The sequence below is a fragment of the Pituophis catenifer genome, unplaced genomic scaffold (genome assembly GCF_029215685.1).
Source record: "Pituophis catenifer annectens isolate HBS135680 unplaced genomic scaffold, rPitCat1.0.hap2 SCAF_2, whole genome shotgun sequence".
Lineage (NCBI taxonomy): Eukaryota > Metazoa > Chordata > Lepidosauria > Squamata > Colubridae > Pituophis > Pituophis catenifer.
Genome location: NW_027256882.1, coordinates 13,093,023 through 13,115,030, shown reverse-complemented (window position 1 = coordinate 13,115,030; position 22,008 = coordinate 13,093,023). Strand labels below are relative to the sequence as shown.

At 42.9% G+C, this 22,008-nt stretch overlaps 1 protein-coding gene across 1 annotated transcript; it reads right to left on the bottom strand.

Moving 5' to 3' along the window:
• Positions 1 to 10,192: 10,192 nt before the first annotated feature.
• LOC139309865 (vomeronasal type-2 receptor 26-like) lies at positions 10,193 to 20,693 on the bottom strand. The gene is made up of 5 exons (XM_070934062.1): positions 20,532 to 20,693; positions 18,931 to 19,740; positions 16,319 to 16,528; positions 14,504 to 14,630; positions 10,193 to 11,100 (listed from the first exon to the last, which is right to left on the bottom strand). Exons 1-5 carry the CDS (start codon positions 20,691 to 20,693, stop codon positions 10,193 to 10,195), a joined length of 2,217 nt encoding a protein of 738 aa, XP_070790163.1.
• Positions 20,694 to 22,008: the final 1,315 nt, after the last annotated feature.

The window sequence follows — 22,008 nt, the reverse complement described above, 5'->3', positions numbered from 1 at the left end:
TGGCCTTGAGTTTGACACCCCTGACCTAGAGGCAAGCAAAGTAATAACCAAGAGCAACATGGGTTTGTCAAAAACAGATCATGCCAGACAAATCTTATTGCATGCTTTGAAAAAGTGACAAAATTAGTGGACCGGAGGAATGCTGTGGATATAATTTACTTGGACTTCAGTAAGGCATTTGATAAAGTAGACCATAACCTACTACTTGATAAGATAGAAAAATGTGGATTAGACAGCATCACCACCAGATGGATTCATAACTGGCTGACCGATCGCACTCAATGTGTAGTCTCCAATGGAACTGCATCTATAGGGAGGGAAGTATGCAGTGTGGTGCCCCAAGGCTCTATTTTAGAGCCAGTACTCTTCATCAATGATTTGGACAAGGGGATAGATGGGGAACTCATCAAATATGCAGATCACACCAAGACCTCGGTGCCTTCCGCCGTCCCCTTAAAACCTTCTTTTTCCTGCAAGCCGGGCTGGCTTAACACTTTTTAAAATGTTTTTAATTGTTTGTTATTGTTTTTAATCATGGGGCCAAATTTATATATATCTTTTTAATTGTATTTTAATGTTTGTAGTTTATGTTTTTATTTGGCTGTTCACCGCCCTGAGTCCTCAGGGAGAAGGGTGGTATACAAATTTAAAAATAAATAAATAGATAGATAGATAGATAGATAGATAGGTAGATAGATAGATAGCCAGCAGTGGAACAACTTGTCTCCAAATTGTAAATGCTCCAACACTGGAAGTTTTTAAGAAGAGATTGGTATAGGATTTCCTACCTAAGCAAGGATTTGGACTAGAAGACCTCCAAGATCCTTTCCAACTCTGTTGTTGTGTTGTGTTGTGTTGTGTTGTGTTGTGTTGTACTCTACATTACTCTATTCTACTCTACTCTACTCTACTTTCTATTCTTCCAAGAACGTGTCCTACACCAAGCTAGAGTTTGGAGTAGTTCATCACTGAGTTCCCATCCAACTCATCACTATGAGGTTCCTCCAATTGCAGCTTCTGGATAGTCTCCCAAAGCAGCTTCATATAGAATGCAATATAGTAGTTATTTCTACTGCATGTTGCATGAATTGGCTATGGTGAACTCTAAACCATAACCAGGAGCATGATCTGTGGGATGAACTCAGCCAATTGTGGTTCATTCAATCAGAGTTAGATGAGACCATGGGTTAGGGGTGTGCCATGTGTTAGGGATGTGCTTAGCTGTGGATGGGGATCACAAAACAGTGGCATCCATGTCTGTGTGTTTGTGGGGGAAGTGGGAATTTCAATATGGCAGACAGTGATATGATGCAAGTGTACCCACTTTGAATATGCATCAAGATATACTTTCAAAAGGGATGGGGCTCTCCCTTTGGAACCAACTTCCTTTGGAGCTTCGGATGGCCCCTGACCTTTGCTCGTTTCACCGTGATTTGAAGACCTGGTTATTTCGTAGCCTGGACTGATGGGGGGGGGGGGTTTCTTAATAGTTTTTAAACTGATTTTAAACTGTTTTAATTTGGACTTTTAATTTTATATTGCATTAATGTCATTGTGTATTTTACTGTTGTGAGCCGCCCTGAGTCCATTGGAGATAGGGCGGCATATAAATCGCATTAAACTTAAACTTAAACTATTATCACAGTACTCTCTCTGCCATCCTGACCCTCTGGCGGACACCACTGACATAAAACATAGTAGCTAAAATTCTGGTTGGCTAAATTTTGGTTGGATTATGGGTACTATAATCCAACTATGGATTATAAAAGTACCCATAGTTGAACCATTAAGTGATATCGTTCAAAGTACTAGTGAATGCATTTAGTGGTCATTCAAGAAACACTGTATCAAAAAAAGTTTCCCACTATTTTCAGGGAATATTTTTATTAGGAATACAGAGAATGGCAGCATTTATTAAAAGGCCTACAAAACTCTGAATCTGGCAAGCTTCCAAGAAAGCAGAAAAGAAGCAATGTATTTGGAAGCTAAATTTCTAAGTTCCTCCATAGCAACAAGACCAGTGGGACGTCTGAGACATTAAAATAATCATTTGATTGCTTTTTACGATGCTGCAAAACTTTTCATGTTCTTGTGAAACTTTGTCTTACAAAAACTCCACTGTCTCTTTACTGACTTGTTGCTAGCCTATTAAACCTCTTTAGGGAATTGGCATAAACATGTTTTTCTCTAGCTCTGCACCTGCCTTAGCAAGTAGGTTGAATTCTGCGCATTACAGACTTCGCCTCTTCTCCTGTAATTACCCAATTACAGTCATTTGTTTTGCTCGTTTCCAAAGGTCAAGCTGTTTTCCGCTCCTAACCCATGAGGATTGTAACCGAGGCCCATAAACAATAGGAAGCAACAAACGCAGAAAATATTTTGAATGTAGCTTGAAGAAGTTGGTGCAAAGTTATTACCAAAGTGTCTTCTGGGCTGCTGAGGCCCCCAGCTGGGACTTAGAGCAACTGGGGAGCTGAGATGAGAGTGAAACTCTGCTAACTTCTGAAACTTTACCTACAAGTGTAACTTCATGTGGAACACAGAGTCTATGGGATGAAGTTGATTCATGTTACACATTCCCAGAATCATATTTTTGAAAGATTGCGGCACTGATAGGCCCTGTGCAGTTTTGGCTGACCCCCTACAGCCCTCTTTAAGGTTCATCACAGAAAGTCAAGATCTACCTGAATGGTTTATGTACAGGTAGTCCTCGACTTATAACAGTTCATTTTAGTGACTGTTCAAAGTTACAACAGCCCCCCAAAAAGTGACTTATCTGTTCTGTCCCCGTCCCACACATGCACCCCCACAGATGGCCCGGAGTTAATAAGCCACACAACAAAATCTTTGAAGATAAAGCTGGCAGCAACCCAGTGGCTAGCTGCCAATTCAGACTTTACTCACACAAAACAAAGATTAGACTGCAAGCATTCCGATAAAGCAGGCAAAGTTTCCGCAATACATGGATTAGTCCAAATGCAGTCCGACAAGGCAGGCAGAAGTCCAGTAACGCAGAGATCATGGATTATTTCTAGTTTTTGCTCATCACAAACTGAACTGGCCACCACACCCACATTTATACCATGTGGGGTGTGGTCCAGTGACTCAGCTAATCTCTGGCACACCTTCCCCTCTGCTGTGCACGCTTCTCCCTGCGCCTCTGCTGAGGGTCCAGCCAGCACTTATCTCCTTTGTCGCTGTCCACCTGTGGCTGTGGGGACGTGCTTGGCTCTGAGCCTATCTTTTGGCCTTTGGTGTCCTCCAGAGGCATTGCCGGAGAGGAGGGTCCTGGAGAGGGAGGCCTTGCCAACTCCTCTCCCTCACTCTCAGAGTCTGCATCTGTCGATAGCCCAGGCTCAGGCAACAGAGCCACATCATTATCACCATTTTCACCCTTACAACCATTGCAGCATTCCCATGGTCACATGATTAAATTTCAGATGCTTGGCCACTAGTTCATGTTTATGACTGTTGCAGGATACTGGGGTCATGCGATCCTCTTTTGTGACCTTCTGACAAGCAGAGTTAATGGGGAACCCAGATTCACTTAACAAATGCAATGATTCACTTAACAAGTGTGGCAAGAAAAGTCGTAAAATGGAGCAAACTCACTTAACAAATGTTTCGCTTAGCAACATAAATTTGGTGGTATAACTCAATTGTGGTCGTAACTCAAGGACTGCCTGTAGTTGTCAGCTTTGGAAGCCATATTAGGCCGGAAGCTTTAATGCTGCCACCTTCTCATGTGTGGGAAAGTAGGAGGGGGGATTTAGGAGAGGGGGTTAGTAGACATAATAGCATTCTTCCTATCGGTCAAGGTCAGTGCGATCCAGCATCTGGAGAAGGAGCGGTCAGGGGACTGGATCGAGATGGAACGGACGTTGATTGGAGCATGTGATCGACTGGGGGAAAAGGGGATGGTTTTGGGAGCTTTGACTTACTGAAGGAAAACCCGGGCTTTTCAGATTCGAGTTTTCCCAGATGTGCCAGTTTGCCTATTCTAGTAAAGAGGACTTTGGAAAAATGTTTGCTTCCGCGTCTTTACTTGGAGTTGGGGTTTTTCTGGAACGCTGACAGTAGTCCTGTTGGAACACAAGTTAGAATGTATTTTGTATTGCAACAACTACAGAATTATTCAGCTAGTAGACAGCAGTGTTTAGTGTGCATCTATGATTGTAATCCATGGTTTCTTTATGTTCTGAGGAGAGTTTCTTATGACAGTTGAGGCAGTTGAAAAACCCATTAAACAGCAAGGCACAGGGTGACCCTTCACTGTACATTTTACAGAAATACAGGAGCTGAAGAAGCTTCTTGGATGAGAAGCAAAATGTCTTCAAAGAAAAACCAGAATGTCCAGTTGCCTCTTGAAAAAGCATCTTTGGGACAACCATGACGTCTCCATAGACAATATTTTTCATTTCATTTTCATTTTATTTAATTTGTATAACGCCCTACTCCCGAAGGACTCAGGGCGGTGAACAGGCATAGAATAAAACACATAGAATACAAAAATTAAGAGCAAAAGTAAAATTGAATTATTTAGCCCAAGACAAATTTAAAACCCCAGGTTAAGAATAAATTAAAATTTACGTTAAAATTTACATTAAAAAAAGAATGGGAAAGGTTAGGCCAGACCAGCCTGGTGAAATAAAAAGTCTTAAGAGCGCGGCGGAAGGTGCGTAGATCCAGGATCCTCCGTAATAGAAGAAATAGCATCCTCTGTAGAGCAATTTAGACAGTAAGCAAACTGAAGCAAGTCAAATGCTAGAGGGAGGCTAGATACAATAATGTCCTTTATCAGCCTCTCAAAACATTTTATAATGATGGATGTAAGTGCAACTGGATGGTAATCACTGAGACCTATGTTGGCAACTCTAGATAGATTTGGGCACATCTTCTCTCTTCCAGTCTTTTGACCGTTCCCCTTTCTCTATATTTAATCATCATCCTCATCCTCATCCTCCTCCTCCTCCTCCTCCTCACCTTTTTGGACTGTTGCCTTCTGGCAGAAGATACACAACAATTAAAACTCAGACCACACAGTTTCTGAATAGTGTTTAATCCTAGAGTTATAATTGCACTCAACAATGAACTAAAGGGCCACCATCAATGAGCTGTTGGACAGCATTACTTAGTCTGTTGTGTGGATGTTTCGGTGGTTTGGGGTGGGGAATTTGTGGTGGGTGGGTGTTTGGGGATTGTTATATGTGTTGGACCTGGTCTTTGGGTATTAAGTGAATTCCGTTGTATCGGTATACTGTGTATATACATACAATGACAATAAAGTTATTGTTGTTATTATTATTCTCTTTTATTCATTAAAAATGAAACTCAGTCAACTGGATAGTTAAAAATGTGTCACAGATACCATTGACTGGTGCTAATGGTTGATAAGGGTTGCTGCCAATGTCCTTGGTATCAACTAAGTACCTTCTTAAAATATATGATGTTCCGAGTAGCACAGTTTTTTGCAGTTCCGCTGGTGTTATTGCGGGAAGCTGCAATTTCTTGAAGTGTTTTGTGAAATTCTTGGACATGGAACCAAGTGCCCCCAGTTGGAAGGGATCCTGGAGGCCTTCCACTCCAACCCCCTGCTCAAGCAGGAAACTCTATACCATTTTAGCAGTGGTGAAATGTAAAATCTGTTACTACTGGTTCTGTGGGCGTGGCTTGGTGGTGGGGGAATATGACTGAGTGGGCGTGGCCAACCTTTTTTTTTAACTTTTAAAACCATTTTTTCTACAACCTCTTCGGCTGAAGAGGTTGTAAAAAAAATGCTTTAAAAGCCTCTGACGATCCCAGCTGACTTGCCTGATCGGCAGAGGCTTTCTTTTCTTTTTTAAAGCCTCTGACGATCCCAGCTGACTTGCCTGATCGGCAGAGGCTTTCTTTCTTTTTTGTAAAGCCTCTGACGATCCCAGCTGACTTGCCTGATCGGCAGAGGCTTTTTTTCCTTTTAAAAGCATTTTTTCTATAACCTCTTCAGTTGAAGAGGTTGTAGAAAAAAATGCTTTTAAAAGCCTCTGATGATCCCAGCTGAGCTGCGTGATCATCAAAGACTTTTTTTTTAACTTTTAAAAGCATTTTTTCAGCCAAAGAGATTGTAGAAAAAATGTTTTTAAAAATAAAAAAAAGCCTCTGATGATTGCATGGCTCAGCCGGGCAATGGGGAGGGGGGCAGGGATTTTTGCTACCGGTTCTCACATGCATGCATATATGTTGTGGTTTGCCAGCAGCCTGCGGAGCTGGCAGAGGAGTTGGACAGTGAGGAGGCTGGGGAGGAACATGGCCAGTCCTGGAGTCTGGGGAAGGCTCAGACGAGGGCTCTGTGTCAGAGGCACAGATGGGGCCAGGGCCATCTGGGAGTTATGCGTGGACTCCAGAGCCTCCAGAGTCGGACATCAGAGAGGCAAAGGAACAGGAGGAGCCTGTTCCTAGTACACGCATGTGCAGAGCTGCCAAAAGGCAAGAACAGTTAAAACAAAAGGGATAACTCGGGAGTAAGGCCTGGAGATGATTGGCCCCTCCCATAAGGCTTAAAAGAGGAGCAAAGGCATGTGGGCCCTTTGCAGGAAAGCAACGTTGTTAATTCTGTTCCCAGTCGGCATCTCTGTTTGATTCTGGACTCCGTGTGGCTTTGCCAAGTAGGCCTTTGGCAGCGTGTCAAGGGAGATCAAAGTGGGTGATTATTCCAAAGGACTTCTCCTGAAGCACTTTTTGCAACTAATTGGGACTCAGCTGTGAATGAACGTAATTCACAGCTGTTGCAATAAGAGGTTTTGGGGACTACTTGTGTGTTTTAATGACTCAGTAAGCCTAGGTCACAACAATATAGAATGAAGAAGGTGACAGAGTGAATCAGAACAAAGGAAAGTTTGCTGAGACTCAAACTAAATTTATAGATGACGTAATATTACATGACCATATAGAGCTATGAACTTAGCATGGGTTTAAGTAGCTGAGGTCTTTCATTGAAAAAATGGCTATGGTAGGTGGCTACAAAGCTCCAGCCCCTTTATGAACCTCCAACCTCTGTCCCTTTTGTTTGGAGTCATGCACAAACACAGGCCTTTGGGAAATTGAGGGTAGGCTTGCTTAAAAGGCTACTTCTGCAAAACCCACATGTTGAGATTTTTAAACCTCCCTTCAGAATCCAGAATCCAGAATTTCCTCCTTCCCATGACAGAGCATCAGGACTTCTTGTTTTTCATAATATCACGGAGTCTAGGGAGGATTTAAACAGAGAAACCAAAGTTTAATGCAGATGTTGAACTTAACTGTGATGGTTTCAGTTTAATAATAATAATAATAATAATAATAATAATAATAATAATAATAATAATAATAATAATAATAATTATTATTATTATTATTATTATTATTATTATTTTATTTCTATACCACCCTTCTCCCGAAGGACTCAGGGCGGTGTACAGCCAGTTTAAAAACACAAGACACAACAATGATTAAAAATTAAAATAATTAAATAAATTTGGCCGGATTAAAACCCCAAAAATTTAAAATGCCCCAATTAAAATTATTATGTTGATAGCCCGGCCTGGCGGAACAACAGGGTCTTCAATGCGCAACGAAACACCCGGAGGTCAGAGATCTTACGTATTTCTGGGGGCAGTTCATTCCACAGGGCTGGGGCTCCCACAGAGAAGGCCCTCCCCCTGGGTGTCGCCAGCCGACATAACTTGGCTGATGGCACCCTGAGGAGACCCTCTCTGTGGGAGCGGACTGGTCGGTGGGAGGCTATTGGTGGCAGAAGACGGTCTCGAAGGTACCCGGGTCCTATGCCATGGAGCGCTTTAAAGGTGGTAACCAACACCTTGAATCGCACCCGGAAGACCACTGGGAGCCAGTGAAGCTCGCGCAGGAGGGGTGTCACGCGGGCACAACGGGTTGCGCCCATAACCACCCGCGCGGCCACATTCTGGACCAGTTGGAGCCTCTGAGTGCTCTTCAAGGGGAGCCCCATGTAGAGAGCTTTACAATAGTCCAGCCGGGAGGTGACAGGGGCATGAGTGACTGTGCGCAAGGCGTCCCGGTCCAGAAAGGGCTGCAACTGGTGGATCAGGCGAACCTGATAAAAGGCCCCCCTGGCCACGGCCGTCATGTGCTCTTCTAAAGACAGCCGTGCGTCCAGGAGGACACCCAGATTACGAGCCCTCTCTGTGGGGGGCAAAGATTCACCCCCAATAGTCAGCGATGGCACCTGCTGACTATATCGGGACGGCGGCAGCCACTCGGTATTGGACAGGTTGAGTCTGAGCCTGTTCCTCCCCATCCAGACCCGCACGGCCTCCAGGCAGCGAAACATCACATCAAGGGCATCGTTGGGGTGGTCTGGGGTGGAGATGTACAGCTGAGTATCATCAGTGAGGGGGGACAGCACCCCCTCCCATTTCAGCAGAAGTGGTAGAACTGTAGCTTTGCATCAAACCTTAGCCTCTATAGGAACAAGAGCAGTAAATATTTATACAGGTCCAAGCTTGAGGAATTGCCTAAGATTGGCCAGCTATGAAAAAGGCAAACAAACAAACAAAGGATTCCTGACAAACAGGGTAGAGAATAAACATGGCCCATTAATCCATGCTACTTTAGATCTCATTCAGACTCCCAAAGTCTTGACAATAGTCAAGGTCAAAGAACATTCAGAAGCTAAAGTAAATGCACAGGTATATAATAGGTGGTACCTGGCTCAATAGTAATAACTGTGAGAGGGATCTTATAGTGGACAATCACTTAAATATGAGCCAGCAGTGGACTGCAGTTGCCAAAAAAGCCAACACAGTCATAAGCGGCATTAATAGAGCAGTGTGTTGATACCACTCTATAATTTTTTATTTATTTTTTATTTTATTTAAATTTGTATACCGCCCTTCTCCTGGTGGACTCAGGGTGCACAGCCAAGTAAAAAAACATCCAATACAAAAGTTAAAAATTTAAAAGAATTATATCCTTTGGCCGAAAAATTAAGAACCTTACGACTAAAACCCATTAAACAATTAAAAATCTAATATCTCAAAAACGGGCGGGGGGGGGTTCACGCCAGCCCTGCCTGATGGAAGAGAAAAGTTTTTAGGGCGCGGCGAAAAGCCCGGAGATCTGATATCCTCCGTATCTCCGGGGGCAAATCGTTCCAGAGGGCAGGTGCTGCCACAGAGAAGGCCCTCCCCCAAGGGGTCGCCAGCCGACACTGCCTAGCTGACGGCATCCTGAGGAGTCCCTCTCTGTGGGAGCGTACTGGCCGGTGGGAGGCTATTGGTGGCAGAAGGTGGTCCCGCAAATACCCAGGTCCGGGTATGCTTAGGTAAGGCCACACTTGCGGAATACTGCATCCAGTTTTGGTCACCATGATGTAAAAAAGATATTGAGACTCTAGAAAGAGTACAGAGAAGAGCCACAAAGAACCTGCTTCACCCCTGGGTCTGGTCTATTCCCAGGCCATTCCAGCAGTGAAATATGATTATCTTGAAACCCCCCCCCAAAAAAAATGGTGTTATTAGCCATCAAATCTCAAAAATATACTTTTCCCAAAAGGTTTCCACATTTTTGGCCACTACTGTACATGTTCATAAGCAATAATGTAAGAGATCCCAGGTTACTTCCTGCCCTCCTGCTATCTACAGAGAACAATGGTTGTAGTTAGAAGAAACATTTGTACCATGAGGTTCAGGGGTCACAGGGGAACGTTCTGATAAAACTTACTACCAGGCCTATGAGCTTACATCTCAATTTGCTTGTTAAACAGTCCCATTCAACTGAAACCGGATTTTAGCAACATTTCAGAAGTTCAGTTGCTGCAAAATGGACTGTCCAGTTGCATGGACAGTTATGTCTGCTCCTAAATCAATGTAATATGGGATGAACAGCACAAGAGTTTTTCAAAAACAGATAGAAGGATTTCCCTAGCTTTTACTGATAGATCAAAGGGACAACCAACATTTTGGAGGGGGAGGGAAAGGGGGAGAGAGGGGGAGATTCCTAAAACAGTTTTCTACATACTTAAGAACAAACAAAAAAGGTAAAATATATTTATTAACAACTAGTGGCTTGTTTCTATATTGTGGTATAAAACACAAATGGGGGCATATGGACACATGTGCGGGCATGCACGCATTAGAAACATTAAATAATATCTCTGAATGATTAACTGGCATTTTGGGGAAAGTAGTACCAAAAGTTAATTTCTACGTTGTTTTGACATCAGATATTCTTTTGTATTCAGGTCTGGTCTTAAAAAGATGATGTAACACTTGGGGATGAAGATACAGCATAGCAGACCAGTACTTGAAGCCAACATGGAGAAGATCTGCACAGCCACCATATACTTCCCTTTGGTGCTCAGGTAGGTTGGAACGAAGGATATCCAGACACTGCAGAAGACCAGCATGCTAAAGGTGATGAGCTTGGCTTCATTGAAGGCCCCAGGGAGATTCCTGGCTAGAAAAGCCACTGTGAAGCAGATGAGAGCCAGGAAACCCATGTAACCAAGGGCTAGGTAGAACATGGCAACAGAGCCTTGATTACATTGGAGGATGATCTCTGCTGATTGTGAGTACATGTCTGACTCTGGGAATGGGGGAGAAGTGCCCAGCCAGATACAGCAGAGGATAATTTGAAAACAAGAACATGAAAGGATGATAGAATTGGCCAAGGTCTTTCCTAGCCATCTCTGTACTTTATTCCCGGGTTTTGTGGCCAGGAACGCTAATACCACAGTGATTGTTTTGGCCAAGACTGTGGAAATGGCAACTGAGAAGATGTTGCTGAATGCTACTTGTTGGAGAAGGCAAGTGAAAGTCCTTGGCCGGCCAATGAATAGGAATGAAGTTGAGAAGGAAAGCAAGAGGGTGATGAGGAGGATGTAGGAGAGATCCCGATTGTTGGCTTTGACTATGGGAGTTTCTTGGAATTTAATGAAGCTTCCCAAGACGAAGCCTGTTATCAAAGACAGAAACAGGGCAAGTGAAGCTAGAATGATCCCCAAATTTTCTTGATAGGATAAGAAAGTATAAATCTTAGGTATACAGTCATCTCGGTTGATGTTTGGATGCTGATCTGCTGGACATTTGGTGCATTTTTCAGCATCTGAAAGAGAAAAAATAATATCTACTTTAAAGCATGCTTATATATCTTAAGCAGGGTAGCATTTAAGGACAGGGAAGAGTAGAAGCTTGAAGTCAAGGTCTCAGTGGCCCTTTCCTGCTCTTACTCATTTAAGAAGGAAGATATTTTTCTGATAAGCTCAGCTGCTGGTCTTCCTGTGTAAACTGACTGTTCGGGAAGCTCCTTTGTTAAATTCTCTTTTTCAAACATCAATACCTTCCTCCACCTAGACCCAGAAGATGGACAGGTTCTATGTCTGGGCAGTAGTTGCCCTATCTGGTTGGTTCCCTAATTCTTTCTTTTCTCGCCCATTCCTGGGAAGCAAGAACCAAGAACTTCCATCTCTTTGGGCATCTTTCTTGTTGACAGATTAAAAAAATAGCCTCAGTTTTACCTTTCTTCCTGTGACTTCAGCTAGCAGTGGAAACTCAGTTTCGCTCAACAAAAGCTATATGTCTCAGCCTGTGGTGAATGAAGCAATGTTGTGAACTCCCTCTTGCAGTGCCTGGAAGTTGTTAGGAGCTGGATGAGGAGCAATGGGTTGAAACTGAACCCTGGCAAAACTGAGTGGCTCTGGGTTTGGGGCAGGGATGAAATTCAGCCAGTTCTATCTGGCTCGGGCGAACCGGTAGTGGCGGATGCAGGAGGCTCTGCCCACCCATGCAGACATCATGACATCACTTTTTTGCAACATTTTAAGCCTCTCTGCATGCGCAGAAGGCTTTGCGCATGTCCAGATGACATTTGTGAACCAGTAGGGAAGGTCAGTGAATTTCACCCCTGGTTTGGGGGTTCTTTGGTCCCTGGAGAATTGCCATCTTTGGTTTTGGATGGGGTGGCACTGCCCCAAATAGACCCAGCATGTAATCAGAAGGTTCTCCTGGAGGAGGACCTTGACGCAACTGCGGGTTTTGTGCCAGTTGCCCCCTTTCCTGGACCAACAATCCCCATTCACGGTTACTCATGCCCTACTTATCTCTTGTCTTGACTATTGCAATGTTCTCTACATGGAGCTGCCCTTGAGAAGCATCCAGAAGCTCCAGTTGGTTCAAAATGCAGAGGCCCTCATGGTTTTGTGCAGACCTTGGTGTGCAGATATGTCATTTCTCCTGCAGGAGTTGCTTTGGTTACCAATTTGTTTCCAGGTTCAATTCCAGGTTCTGGTTGTCACCTTTAAAGCCATTCATAGCTTGGGACCATGTTTATCGGAGGGACCAATCTTGCTGGTCACATCCATCTGACCCCCTAGAGTGCAGAGGCAAGGCATCTTGCAGATCCCATTCCCTAAGTAGGTACATATGGTGGGACCTAGAAGAAGGGCCTTCGCTGTGATGGCTCCCTCCTTCTGGGACATCATCCCTGAAGAAATTAGACTGGGCCCGACTTTGACAATCTTTCATAGGTCCCTGAAGACTTGATTTTGCCAGTGGGCCTGGTCAACCCAGAGTGCGATGGAGCCATTAAATGGTTATTTAACTGTGTGTTGTTTGGAAGCTGGCTAGAGTTGCTGTGAGTGCGTAGGCAGCTATATAAATTTTCTAAAGAAATAGTATAAAACAGACAGTTTCTCTTTTCTTCATCAAGGAACTTGTGAAAGGGAAGGAAGGAGGGCAGGTGAGAGGGCAGAAGGAGGGAGGGACGGAGGGAGGAAGAAAGGACCTGTAGATGGTCATGCTAAACAAACAGGATTAAGCTTTCACTCAGGCATTAGTGAATCAAAGAAAGGAGAAAGGGGAAAGGAGAGGAGGAGAGGGGAGGGGAGGAGAGGAGAAGAGAGGAGAGGAGAGGGGAGGGGAGGGGAGGAGAGGAGAGGCTGAGATGTTTTCCATTTGTCCAGAGATGTCAAAAAAAAGAGGGGGGGAGATACTGGCTAGTAAAAATGCAGAGTTGCCCTCTCCCTTCTAATACCAAATCTGCATTAATCCCCTGTCTTTTAATGTGCTCCGGGATAAAGCCCAATATTATTTTTCTATCATGTAATAAATATTCAAAGAAATTGATTTGTTGAAAGCAAGTCTTTAATATGCCTATCAAAATGTCCTTTCCTGAAAAATGTCAGTGTCTAGGTAAATAGTTAAGGAAGGTATTTAAGAAGCACATCATAACAACTAATGGAAGACTTTTAACTATCCTGACATCACCTGGGAGAGAAACTCTGCTCCTGGTGGAAGATCAAATAGTTTCCTGACATTAAGCCATACTGGACTTAATTCTCACTAAAAGAGACCAAAAAGAATAGACGGAAGGCATTGAAATTACAGGAAACTGGGTGGGGAGGGGACCATCCAATATTGGTATTCAACATTATGCAAGCACAGCTGGCATCTTAGACTTTAAGTGAGATGATTTCAATACATTTAGGGCTTGGAAAGAATTCCATGGGTGAAAATCCTCCAGGGGAAAACAACCCAAGGAGTTTGGGAAACTTTGAAAGGTGAGATTACAAAAAACCCAGGCGAACATAATTCCAGTGAAGAAGAAAAATGAGAGATTTCAAAGGAAACCAGCATGGCTGCACAAAGGGCACTCTGATAAACAGGAACACAGAAAGGACATGTATAAAAAGTGGAAAGAGAGGAACACAACTAAAGCAGAATATCAACAAGTATGTCAGCATTCCAGAAAAAAACCCAACTTCAAGTAAAAACTCTGATGCGAGCAGAGTGAATAGAACTTTTCAAAGTTCTATTTACTAGAATAGGTAAACTGGCACATCTGGGAAAACCCGAATCTGAGAGGTCCAGGTTTTCCCTCAGTAATTCAAAACCCCCAAAACCATCCTCTCACTCATCAGTCGATCACATACTCCAATCACAATCCATCCCATCTCGAGACATCACTCTGACCACTCCTTCTCCAGATCCAGGATCATCCTGACCTTGACCGACAGGAAGAATGCTATTATGTCTAAAGACAACTCCTCTACTAAATCCCCCCTCCTACTTTCCCACACATGAGAAAGTGGCAGCATGGAAGCTTACGGCCTAATATGGCTTCCAAAGTTGACAAAGTAGCCTAAACTTGCAAAGACGAAGTCATGAAAGCTAAAGTTCAAAATGGATAAAGGCTTGCGACTAAAGGCAAAAATAACAAAAAGGTTTCTTTTAAAATCTTTCTCTAACGAAGAAGACAAACAACCTAGAACTAAGGAGAAATTTCCTGACAGTTAGAACAAATAATAAGTGGAACAGCTTGCCTTCAGAAGTCATACGTGCTCCAACAATGGAGGTCTTTAAGATGAGATTGGACAACCATTTGTCTGAAATGGTATAGGATTTTCTGCTTGAGCTGGGGGTTGAACACCTTCAAGCTCCCTTCCAACTCTGTCATTCTGTTATTCTATGACTTCCCCCCAAATGTGTCCTTTTTCTCTCGTGTCACCTACCTTCCACGGTGGAGATGGTTCCTTCTGCACAGCGACGACAATCGTAGCAGCAGATGATTTCCTCTTTCCGAGCTACCTTTGTGAATCCAGGATGGCAACTTTCCACACACCTGGAAGAAGGCAGGGGCTGAGGAGAGAAAGGAAAAGACCCAGAAAATGAATTTATTTTGAGAAAAATGGCAAAGGAAAAAAGGCAGGGGTGAAATGCTCCTGGTTCAGACCGGCTCGGATGAGTAGGTAGCGGAGATTGAGGCTAGTTCGCCAAACCGGGAGCAATGGCTGGCTGGTCACGCCCCTGAACCGATCCATGGCGCGCAGTCCTACTATGCTTGCCTGCCTTCCATGCTGCCTTCCTGGCGTCCTGGTGGCCAGCTTGCGAAGGTAGGCAAGCAGAAGTCCATGTGGAAGGCAGACAAGCATGGCAGGGCTGCGGGGAAGGAGCTAGCAGCTTACTTCCCCCCCCCTCTCAAGCAGTGGCTTCCCTGCTCAGCCCCGACAAGCTATGCATCCATAGCAATGAGGTTGTTTTGTTCGCCACGGTGGTGCATTGGGAGGGGCAGGTGGACATATTCATTATAGTTGTCAGCTGCAGACGTCTGCTTGCCCTCCCGAAGTACCACCTTGGGATGCTGGTGCGGGCACCATGGATGCATAGCTTGTTGGGGCCGAGCAGGGAAGCCGCTGTCAGCATTCTGATGCTGCCATAAAAAGGAGGGGACGAGGCTTGACTTTTCACCTACTTATTTTCTCTGTAGATAATATCCCCTAGGAGATGGGATGGGAGGGGGACATTCCTGTGGGCTGAGGTCAGAAGCTGGGGAGACTGACTTGGAAGATGGCCAATGAGAAGATGAGAATTGGGGAACAGAAAGGGAAGGGTTTGGGGGTCAGAGGGTTACTATTGGCTTCGACAAAGTCGGGGCCAGATCTGTCATACTCAATAAATGGAATATTTCAGCAAAGATTAATTGTTTGGGAGTGCAATTTATTTGAGATGACATTGAAACCTGACAGCCGCTGCTTGAGCTGTGGTGGGGGTTGGGCAGGAGAATGGCGAGACTCAGAGAGTAGGTCAGGTGGAGCTGGCTGCTCAGAAGCTGCCCCACCGCTGCCAGAAGTTTGGGTGCCTCGGCTTCAGATCACTCCCTCCCTCCCTCCCTCCCTCCTACACACAGACACACACACACACACACACAAACAGAGGTTGGAAAACTAGTTTGCTCGCTCTCTTTCCAAGCACCCCATGCACAGCAGAGTGACGTGAATGACGTCAAACTGTCCACGCCCACCCAGTCACATGACCACCAACCATGCCACACCAAGCCACGCCCACAGAACCGGTAGCAAAAAAATTTAGATTTCACCCCAAAGAAAGGGTTAGTGATGTCCAATTTAAGATTTAATTAGAAGCCAATAAGAAATGTGAGCTTCATCAAACAAACTTTATTTTCTGTTTTTTCCTTCCCTGTTAATGCTTAAGAAACAGTACATATTTAGGCTTTCATTTAAACTTTAGATATTAAATTGATCAGGGAAGTGATCGGTGGATTCTTTCCTTTGACTATGTATATGATGTTACCTGCTTAACTGATTCAATCTTCGTCCATACTCAATAAATTGTTTGGGTGAATTTTGAAGAGAATATTTTTTGAGGCCACCTAAATAACTGAAATCTGTATTCTTGAGAACCTGATCAACTGATATGAAAACTCAGGCATTGAAAGCAATTCCCCCCCACCCCCACAAAACCCCCTTTTTGTGCCACCTTCAGTGGAATAAAATAATTATTAATCCCACCCTGTTCAGCATTTCCACCTGTGCGATACTCTTCTGGTCAATGGTCAATTTCAAATCCTGGGATGCCTGTTTTTTTAGACCCCCAGATTTCACTCTCTTGATGGATCTGTTGGGGAAAACGATCCAATTCACAATATCCAGGTCAGCGGTCAGATCTCCTTTCTGATCCAAATACACTCCTTCGATGGAATTATTGTGAAACTGAGAGCTTTGAAGGAAGGGGTGAAGCTGGAAAGGACAGGAAAAGAAGGAGATTCAGTAGTTCTTTGAAAAGAGCCTTTGGACTATGCTGGGAAGGGTATGAAAATCTCTCTCTCTTCAACACCCAGCTCTATTTTGAGTTTCCAACTTGGTTAGGGGTTTTTGAATAGGAAAGGAACAATAATAGCTGTAAGCCTTGTATTTAAAAACAAACATTTCACTGTATTCCGTGTATTTCCGTGTATTTCGCTGTGCCCTCAAAACCTTGTTGTTCCGCCAGGCTGGGCTATCAATGTAAAGATTTTAATTGGTTTTAAATGGGATTTTAAATTTGGGGTTTTATAAATTGGGCCTATCATTTAATAATTTTAATTATTTTTAAATTTTGTCTGTCTTTGTGCTTTTAATCAGGCTGTACACCGCCCTGAGTCCTTCGGGAGAAGGGCGGTATAGAAATAAAATAAAATAAAATAAAATAAAATAAAATAAAAAATAAAATAAAATAAAATAAAATAAAATAAAATAAAATAAAATAAAATAAAATAATAAATAAAATAAAATAAAATAAAATAAAATAAAAAAATAAAATAAAATAAAATAATAAAATAATAAAATAAAATAAAATAAAATAATAAAATAAAATAAAATAAAATAAAATAAAATAAAATAAAATAAAATAAAATAAACAAACAAACATTTTCCTGTTCACATCTCTTTATCACACCAGGGCTGATAAACAATTCCTCTAATGGAAACATCCAATGATTTTTTTTCCTTAATAGAATAATTTTATTAACTTTAGAATAGAATAAAATATCTTTATTGTCATTTTGAATGTAAAGGGGTGATGCTGGAAAGAACAGGAAGAGAAGAGATTAGAAAGGGCACAGAAGAGTCCCCCTTGGTCCAGGGGTGTCAAACTTGATTTCATTGAGGGTCGCATCAGGGTTTGACCTTGGGGGCATGGGTGGTGCGGCCAGGGTGGGCCTAGCCAGCTCATCAGTTGTGTTGGGGGCGCCTGTGGCGGCTTGAGCGTTCTGCCAGCGAAAACAGGTTCCCGAGCTCCGTTTTCAGCTGTGATGGCCTCCTGCAACCGTCTACACATACAGCCCTCCCAAGCTCCGTTTTCGCTGGCAGGGGCCGGATCCAGCCTGCGGGCCAGATCTAAACACGCCGCAGACTGTATCTGGCCCCCGGGCCTTGAGTTTGACACCCTTGCCTTGGTCTATGCTGGAAGAGATATGAACATTTCTTGTTCTTCAAAAACCCAGTTCTATTTTGAGTTTCCAACTTGGTTAGGGATTTATGAATAAGAGTGGAATTTATTTATTTATTTATTTATTTATTTATTAGTTAGACTTCTATACCGCTTCGAAGTGCTTTACAGCCCTCTCTAAGCGGTTTACAAAGTTAGCATATAGCATATTGCATATTAACATTTTTTTTTTAATTTGATTTATATGCCGCCCTTCTCCGGAGACTCAGGGCGGCTTACAGTGCGTTAAGCAATAGCCTTCATACTATTGTATATTTTATACAAAGTCAGCTTATTGCCCCCACAAACTGGGTCCTCAATTTACCTACCTTAGAAAGGATGGAAGGCTGAGTCAACCTTGAGCCTGGCAAGATTCGAACTTACTTTAATTGCAGACAGCTGGTGCTAAATTACAGTGCTTTTGTCTGCAGAGCTATCCAATACACATTAGCATATTGCATTAGCATATTGCCCCCAACAATCTGGGTCCTCATTTTACCCACCTCAGAAGGATGGAAGGCTGAGTCAACCTTGAGCCGGTGAGATTTGATCTGCTGATCTGCTGAACTAGTAGTCAGCTGAAGTAGCTGCAGTACTGCATTCTAACCACTGTGCCACCTCGGCTCTTTATAATAACTGCTGCAATAAACCTTATATTTAAAAATGAAGATTAGAACCATGTTTGTAAAGAACAGGGATTTTGACATCTGATCATTTTGCTGCTCACATCCCTTTATCACAGCCGTATTGATAAATAATTTCTTTTAAGGAAACTGTCAGAATATTCATGACTGGGAAGACATAGTAACAAAGTCAGCCAATTGAGAGCTGAGAGAGACTGGAGCCAAGGCATGTCGTAGTCTGGAGCTCCTGAGTCTGTGCAGAACTAAGGTGAAAATAGTTCCCTCTACTGTACTCTGTGTGTGTGAACATGTCTGCTGATCTGAGCTGAAGGATCAACTGTTGGTATTGTAAATATACTTTATGTGTTACTATGAATATAAAGAAGTTAATGAATCCAGCTGATTCAGTTTATCTGTGTGTGCTTCTGGATTTGATTTTAGCAACAAACTCTGACAGAAACAACCAATTATTTTTCCTTAATATTTTATTAAACCACTTACAAAACTAAATGCCCATATTCAAGGAAAGATGTCTAATGGAAAAGAAATACCTGCCAAGCTTTCAGCCTCGGAGCTTCAAACTTGACGCCCCCGTTCCTCACGGATCTCTTAGATGTGGAGATATAAGCTGAATTTAAAGTCTTTCCCAAAGCCCAGATGGTATCATAAACAAGATAGCTGTCCAGAGCCAGGATTTGATCGATCACCTCTTTCCTCAGAGCCTCCACTTCTTCGGTCTGTCTGCACCGTCTCCAGACTTTCACAGAAAAGGCATCCTTAGTGGATGAACATCTAAAGGTTTTCTTTAAAAACTTAGACATGATTTCATTCAAGGTAACAAAGACATCATAGTTTCCCCATTTCTTTTTCTGTATCAGAAAAGAAAAAATGCCACCAACCTGTTTCAGGTACATCGTAATAAACTCCAAATCGAGACTGAGATCCCATTGAGCTGTGGTGATCCACACTTTAGCTGTAAAATCTAGAAAGTATTTAAGTACTGCGTGTATAATTTTCATTCCAACTGAGAACGAACTAGTCTCTGAGCCATAAACAAAGACATTGACTTTTGTGAATTTGTAATAGTGTTTTAGGTTGACCATCGTTTTAACAACATTTAGTGGAAATCTTTGATGTGCAATTGCACAAATGCCATTCCTTAACATCAAAGAAGACATTGTCCTGATGAACCTCTCTCCCTGGTCAGTTTCTGGAGCAACAAGAGCAACCAAGGTCCACCTGAAATGGAGGAGAAGCTTGATCATCCCTGGGTATTGGACACCTTCAGCAGGCAGCATCGGGTAGAAGAAAGGAAAATGAGTTTTATCCCCCAGAATCTTGGAAACAAAACTATAACTGATCTGAAAGGAATGGAAGATGGTTTTTTTAAATGTAACAAGCTACATGGGGCTCCCCCTGGGGTGCACCCGGAGGCTCCAGCTGGTCCAGAACGCGGCCGCGCGGGGGATCATGGGGGCGACGAGGCGCTCCCACGTGACACCTCTCCTGCGCGAGCTGCACTGGCTCCCGGTGGTCTTCCGGGTGCGCTTCAAGGTGTTGGTGACCACCTTTAAAGCGCTCCATGGCTTAGGGCCGGGGTACTTACGAGACCGCCTTCTGCCACCAATAGCCTCCCACCGGCCAGTACGCTCACACAGAGTGGGCCTCCTCAGGGTGCCGTCCGCCAGGCAATGTCGGCTGGCGACCCCCAGGGGGAGAGCCTTCTCTGTGGTGGCGCCTACCCTCTGGAACACCCTCCCCCCAGAATTACGCATAATAACAGACCTCCGGATTTTTCGTCGGGCCCTAAAAACCTATTTGTTCCAACAAGCTGGGCTGGCTTGACCAAATTTTTTAATTTTTAAATTGATTTTAAATTGGAAATGGTTTTAATTCGGCCAAAACATTTAATTATTTTAAATAGTTTTTTAGATTCACTATGTTTGTATATATGTCTTGTTTTTACCTTGGCTGTGCACCGCCCTGAGTCCTATTTTGGAGAAGGGCGGTATAAAAATTTAATTAAATAAATAAAATAAATAAATAAAATGCAAATGCTATCATTTACATTACAAAGCTTTGCTTTTCACTTACATAGGACCTCTGATTCAAACTTCAGTGAGTGAAAACTGTCTCCACAAGAAAGACACACCTGTGGGATTTTGTAGGTGCCCAACATGGTCGAAATCTGAATGGAGCTGCCAGTCTCGGCCTCTTCCAGAATAGCTACTGTGTTTCTCTGCCTTCCACACCTGTAGTTGGGCACATTGGCCTCCCCATCTGAAAGCAGGTCCAGCAAAGGATCTGTAGTCATCTCTACCTTGAAGAAATTTTCATAGATATCATAACCCAGGGTGATGTTGGGTAAGAGCTGGTCATTCCGGTTGATGTCCTCAATAGCAAAAAGGAAGGGTATAAATTTCCAAAAAAAATTGGATGATTTTCTGCAGGTGTGAAGATATAAATAAAAAATAAAATTTAACTTTTCTTTCACAATACAATTTTTAATCCTCATGATAACAATTATTCTTTGAAGCACTTTGTAACATTTCCAATTGTTACCATAGAAAAAGAATGACAACAATAGAACATTCTTAAATCATTGTGTGCTTCCAAGGCATTCTCCCAATTGGTTTACAGTAATACAACTTCAATTTCCTGTGTTGATCTTCAAATAACTTTTTTGAGGGGCTGCCACAGAGAGGAAGGGGTCAAGCTATTTTCCAAAGCACCCGAAGGCTGGAAAAGGAATAATGGATGGAAACTGAACAAGGAGAGATTCAGCCTAGAACTAAGGAGAAATTTTCTGACAGTGAGAACAATCAATCAATGGAACAGAAGTTGCTTTCAGAAATTGTGGGAGCTTCATCACTGAAAGCTTTCCAGAAGAGACTGGACTGCCATTTGTCAGAAATGGTGCAGGGTCTCCTGCTTAAGTGGGGGTTGGACTACATCCCAACTCTGTTAAATCCCATATTTGATTGTTTGTTTCCTCTCTCTTAATAATACCCAGATGGCTAAAAAGACCCTATTTATTATTACTTCTTTTATATTCTAGATATTTTTGGAGTAGGAGTTCAGAATGACTGAAAATGGTTCCCACTGAGATGACATTGAAAAGAAGTTAAAGACCTTTGAGTGACGGTTCAACCACTGTTGGATGGACCATTGCTGGATTTTTTGTTTGTTCTTGTTTCTTTTCCTGTTTTCTTCTTTCCTTTAACTTGTAATTGGAAGCCACCCAGTGTCAAAAAGCCAATGAATTACACAAATAAATAAACAAATAAGCAATCAACTGCTATAGTAAAAACAATATTTTATTTAAAAATATCTGTTAAAAATGTCCGTTAATGTCCTGGCATGGATTTGTGAATAAGAATTAGAGAAAATTTCAAACTTCAGAATGTTTTGCTCTTAACTGTGGCTTTCTCATCCCAGAAGTAAATATGGTGTGCGGGGGAGAAAATGGTAGAATTATCTCATCTCCAATGCAGAGTGAAAATAGCAGAAAATAACAGAATAGCATAGTTAGAAAGGATCTGATAGGTTATCTAGTCCAACCCCTTACTCAAGCAGGAGACCGTATACCATTTCAGACAAATGGTTGCCCAATCTCTTCCTAAAATCTT